Source organism: Rhea americana, unplaced genomic scaffold, assembly GCF_003343005.1.
Source record: "Rhea americana isolate MKP2758 unplaced genomic scaffold, rheAme1 scaffold_153, whole genome shotgun sequence".
In the NCBI taxonomy this organism is placed as follows: Eukaryota; Metazoa; Chordata; class Aves; order Rheiformes; family Rheidae; genus Rhea; species Rhea americana.
In genome coordinates, this window is record NW_028185628.1 from 1,147,227 (window position 1) to 1,153,226 (window position 6,000).

Genomic DNA, 6,000 nt, shown 5'->3' on the forward strand with positions numbered 1-6,000 from the left:
GCTTCAACTGTAAAATAGGTAGCAAAAAAAGGCCTTCCAAAGCAGCTAGACTAGTCACCTATCATGCAACTTTGTACACTCCAGAAAACTTAGAATATGGTCAAACAATATGCATAAAGAAGGAGTTTAAGATTTTCCTCCTATTGCACATACAGTAGCAGACTTCATAATATTTAATTACCTGCCTTTAACTTAAATTTCTATTCCTATTGCAGATACTTAGGATGTAGGATTCTCCTTCAACGAACTCCTCAGTTTGAATTTCATTAGTTATGAGAAGATTTTAAAAATTCTGTGAGTACTTCTTGCTACAGAAGCAAAATCTAAGTCCTTGCAAACATTTCAATCTCACAGTGTGGGAGCAGACTTCACTGTTGAATTTTGCTCTTGAAAAAACTCAGATCCTGACTGATTTTTAATAGAAACAAGGATGACAACATTAACTAAAAACATTTGTCACCTCATCAGTCTCAGGAACTGTTCCTTTGTTATTAAAAACTAGTAACTGACAAAGCAATTATTTCTTGCTGACTTGAACACAAGCTGATAAACACTGCAAGTTACTAACTGTAGCATTGCTTTCATCTTAACAGATAATTCAGGTAATTAATACACTGAAAACTTTCTGTAGATCAAATTTTTGTTAGATACAAGTAGAACTTCAGATRTGTGCATAAGTCCATGGAGGAAGAGAGAGAAGGAGGAAGTTTTCTGATTCTATCTCACTCTATAGCATCCTGTGCTCACTGGAGTCCAAGGTGGTTAAGCGTYGTCCCTCCATTTATTTTCTACCTGGTAGAAGTACTGGGAAGAAAGAGGGGAAAAAAAAAAAGTAGAACACCAGGGAGCCTCTTTCCTTCCTCAGCCCAGATATAGTGTTGCAGGAGCTGCAGAGAAACTGAGGAAGGAAAACCAGGAGCACTGTCTGCTGCAGCCCACACTTTCCCCACGGAGAAGTGAAGCTGGGTCAGGTAAAGCAGGCTGCCCCCACATCATCCCACCCAGAACCAATCAACTTCAAGCCTCAAAATTATTTAGGCAACTGCGTGGACATTGATTACGTAAGTGCAGCATTTCACTTCCATGCACAGCACTGGTTTGTGCCTCTAGAATGCTCTGATATACTGATCTAGCAATCCTAACTGCTATGATTAGAGTATTCTTAGGAGAACACATTTCATACGCAGCGAATCTGAAAGCTGCAATAACTATTGTACTGTAGCAAAACTCTCAGATTTTTATAGTTTAGGGATAAAGTCACCTCCAGACTACAAATATCTCAAAACTCTTATGTTACTGGTTTAAAGTAGTTACTTGAAAAAAAAAAATACAAGAAAAGTGCACAGCTTTTGCAGAGAAAGAGTATGCAGGGTAGATAAGAGTGCTGGTAATTTTTCTTTTACAACACAATACTCACAGGACTTCATGTCAATGGACAGGTTACTGAGGATTTATTTTGAAGAAATGACATAAAACCCATAACATGTTTTAGGTTTTGTAAACAAGAAAGAAATAAAACACTTCAGAATGGTTACATGGCCATAGGAATATTAAAAAAAAAAAAAAAAAAAAAATCTATGCTGGTACCTAACAGGATGTTGCTGCATTTCTCCTTGCTGTCTTCCCCTTTGTAAGCACTGGTTTTTAGGCAGATAGAGAAAGCCAGATGAGGGAAAGGCAATTCTTTTCAGCAAGATCACTTCCCTGATACAGCTTACTATGCAGTGGCATAACCGTTAGCACTGGTCCAAGACAGAGCACAAGGGTAGGACTTTCCCCTCACCAGCAGCCCACCCTGAACTACAGAAATTTTGTAACCATGGCCTAAGGTTACTTACCTACACAAATTCTAAGCACAATTTCATGAGAAGCTTGAGCCAGTTTCAGGTTTGCATTCTTGCTCCCCCCTTGCAGCATTAGCACCCCAGCTGGCACAGTCAGCAGACCAGGAGGCTCATCAGCTGGGCTGGTTGCTTGGTTTTACTGGATTACTTCTCAGCCAAACTAGAAACTACGTCCACTTTTGACAGCAGCATAGATTCAAATTGAACTGTACTCCTAGGCCCTCTATCCTTGAGTAGTTTCTCRTACAGCTATTTTGGCTAACCATCTTAGCCAAGATGGTTATTTACTCTGGCAAGGAAATTCTTTTGCCAGTATAGCTTGCATTGAGAATAAGCTATACTGAGAAAGGATTTTCTCAGAACTACTCCTGAGTTAAGAGGATTTTACCCATATAAATAGCTTTGTTACAGATATGATTCTCCCAGAAATCTGATTACTATTCAGTTAGACTTCTGCTGGAACAGGATCAGTTTCCAACATTCCTGGCAGAAGCACTATCTTACAATTTGTTTCTTTTCCTTTCAGATTTAGGCTAAAAGGTGACACAAACAAGAAAAAGAAGTATAATTCAAGCATGATTCTTTTCCATGTTGAGCTATAMCTCTCAGCTTAATATACAATGAAATACATCTGGATCAAAATATGAAAAAAGTTTACAACATTTTAAAAAATTTAATCTATACTACATTTATTTGCCAACATAAGAGTACAAAATACTCACCCCTTGGAGTCCTTGAAACTGAATTGAAGGTCGAGACGAAATAAGATCCTATAGGAGAAAGGATATGTAAGCAGTGGAATTTAAGTAGCTTCATTCCCACATAAGCTTGTCATTATAAAATACAGTGATCATATGTCTCTGTACTAAAGATATATTAGAAATTATGCCAAAAATCCTCAAACTCATATATAGATAGATAAATATTGAACTTCATCTCCAAAGTATATATACACCTATAACAAAGTTAAGAGTTTACAGTTTGTACACATATAAAGTCAGTCAGTCAGATATAAGTATTGGTAATTTGCAGATTCTCTGCATCTTCCAACATTTTAACTTCTTATATATGAAGTCTGGATTACTATAGAGTTTATTACTGTTAGACATTAGAAACAGATAAAGGCTTAATATAGTYTAAATTTTTAAAGYTATTCAGTACAGACTTAAGCCTTCAATCTTGTCATTTGTTTTCAGATGCGTGTTATGTTCTTTCATTCAATTTTACATCTCTACAACTAGACACTCGCACAGATATCAAGTTTAAATAAGCTGAAAAACATTACAGCCAAGTTATCTTCAAATTATACACTTATTCCAAATTACTTTAAAAGCAGGTAAAAAACATACAAAGCTCCACATCTTAAAACCTACTAGAAATAAAGACACTATAACAAGATTCTCTTTTTTGAAAGAAAAATGTATCTAACAAAAAAAGCACACAGATGATAGCAAATCTAGTATCTGGTATTAAAGTATTCAGGACATGAACCATAAAAATCTGTTTCTCACGTACTAGAAACTAGACATGCAATTATACATATAAATTGTCAACCAACAGTCTCATTTTATAACTCACAGCCCATCTAGAATGCTTTAACTAAATTAATGAACAATAAATTCTAAAGAACCACCAAGCACAAACTATTTCTGTACCTGTTATCCAAAAAGATACTGAACAGAGCAAGAAACTGTTCATTTGCAAAACCAGAATTATTAAMTCAAGATTTACCCAACCTTTATTTGAAAATGAACATGCACATTAAGAAAAATTAGAGACTTGCACTTCCATTATTTTTGCTAAGGATACATAAAAGTGTGCAGACAGGGTGCTTTTTTAGATTAACTAGTACAGGAAAAAAAGTAGAAAAGCTTTTGGATTTAAGAATCCTTCTTAGAGTTTTTCTAAATAAAGCATAAAAATTCAAAATTATTAATTTTTTWAAACATTTTATACATTAAAATTTAAATAAAAGTTTGAATGAGAAATGAATATGCAACTGACTTGAATGGAAAACTGAAAATGCAATTAAGTTTCACTAAAAGACCACCAAATACAACCACCGAACAACTACAAATAAAGGAGTTTGTGATGCAGTGTTAATGATTTTGAGCTGATTTTGATTAGATGTCTAATCAAAACAAAAATTCTAAAACTAGCTGCTCATTTAACTGCCTAAAAGTTTTAGAAAGCTAGTAGCAAAATTATAAACCTCCATGCTTTAGTAAGAATTTGGCTGCATGAATCAAAGACACATGATGGATCCAATAACAGCTAACTAGACTACTTTTCAAACGCCATCCTGTGATGCAGAGCCTTCGCATGAGCAAACACCCAAGCTCCTGCCAGTTGCTCACCAGCAGCAAAACCAAGCTCCCAGCAGCTCTGAACAGTTCCACACCGCACCTAAGGTTGAGATCTGRTATTTTGCCATCCTTAGTTAGGACACTTAGGCACTGTAAAGAGTCCAAAAAAATTATGCTCCAAATTATACTTGGGCATACTTGGTATGGCTATTATCGAAAGAAAAGAACTCCTTCTCTCCTCTAAGTATTACTTAAATGTAAGAATTCAAAAGAAGGCGCTTTTGTTCCCCCTCCCCCCCCCTTCAAACTCTGTCCTTAAGTCCTAGTCGCTTATAGTTTGGTACTTAATTTAAGAGATTATTCAACKACTACATTTTAAAGTGCACTTGAGTTTTGAGTATCAGCTTGAATTGTATAGTTATACAATGTAGCCTACTTGAGAGATATGCAAAAACATGGCCTCAGTCACTAGGACAGCATTCACGCCTCTATTACTTCCCAGCTTCAACAAACTACCAACTTTGTCCAGACCTTTCCATATATACAAAGATCACGGTTTTGATAGAACAAGAAGTTCTGCATCAGGCAGACAGAGATTTTGGCTTGAATTCTGTGCACCAACGCTGTGAAGAATATTCAAAACGTTGCACATGCAACTTCTCATCAAGGGAGCTTCCAGGCTGCTCTCAGTAGCACAGGGCTCCTGTTGTCCCCAGGTTACCACTCTTTTGAACTTAACTACTCTCAAGGTAAGCTCACCACCTCAGCTTGCATACATTTTAAAGATGAAAAAAAAGATTCAACATAATCAACCAGGCTCCAATAAATTCTGAGCTCCCCCAAACAACCCTGGCTTCTTCAGCTACGTATCTGCCAAAAGAAATATGAAATGCAGCCAAAACGCATTAAGAGCTGCCTGTGCCTTGTCTCTGTAATTTCACAATAGCAAGTGCAGCCTATTCCTGAATACTGACGATGGACGTGTCCTGTATTTCTCCTGTGCTAACATTAYATTCCATGAAGACTTGTTAAGTGTTGAGTAAAATCAGGAAGTTTGTCAGGTTGAAAACTACTTTTCATTGTCATAAGCTGGCTTGTAGTCAGATCAACTCCTTGATGCATCTCACCATTTATCAGCAAAAACACCAGTGTCAGCAAGAGTCCACTAACACGAGTATATCCTCTGAGCAGAAATACTGACTTTGTTCAACTTTAATGACTTCTGAAATTGCACTTCTGTGGAAAAAAAAAAAACCAACAACAAAAACAAAAAAACTTGGCTAACTCAATTTATAAGGCTTTGTCAACTGGATCTTAGAGTTAGCCTACTATAAACATTTTCAGTTAGAATCGCACCAAAGTATGAAATCCAAATTAATATACTTTTTACTCCTGAAAAAGCAAACAGAATAGCTTGCCATCACTAAAATGGGAAGTTAGGTTCCACTTCTGTCCTTTCCTGCTTCCAGCCAGAAGTTCCTGCTTCTTTACTTACTCCTGCCTCACCCCTCTGCAATAAAAATTCAACTTGCTAATCCAACGGAAAACTATCCATACTTCAGGCCTGCTAATGAACTGAACCTGTTCATGGAAGAGTCTGACAACKGCTAGAGCCAGCACAGGAGAAGTAGCAGGAGTGAAAAATTAACAGCTGAGCCTCACTCTGTGAGYAGCAACAATCCATTACAGCTCAAGCTGTCTCAAAACTTCACCCTAAGCAACGTTTGAGGTATCACCAGAGAGGTTTCTTGCGTTTGGGTCCTGAGCACTACCTGTGCCCACAAGGCATATATATGCAAGGAGAATCAATTCACCTTCAGTAGAGCCTGAAAGCATGAAATACTATACTG

The 6,000-nt window shown here is 36.9% G+C and overlaps 1 protein-coding gene across 1 annotated transcript in view; it reads right to left on the bottom strand.

Annotated features, from left to right (window-relative positions):
• The window catches only part of ELL2 (elongation factor for RNA polymerase II 2), a 38,391-nt gene extending 33,784 nt beyond the window's left edge, over window positions 1-4,607 (bottom strand). The window contains exons 1-2 of the mRNA XM_085299760.1: window positions 4,587-4,607; window positions 2,567-2,614 (exon numbers count right to left, since the gene is read on the bottom strand). Coding sequence (XP_085155886.1) covers window positions 2,567-2,614; window positions 4,587-4,607 — 69 coding nt within the window. The remainder of the gene's footprint in view (window positions 1-2,566; window positions 2,615-4,586) is intronic.
• Window positions 4,608-6,000: the final 1,393 nt, after the last annotated feature.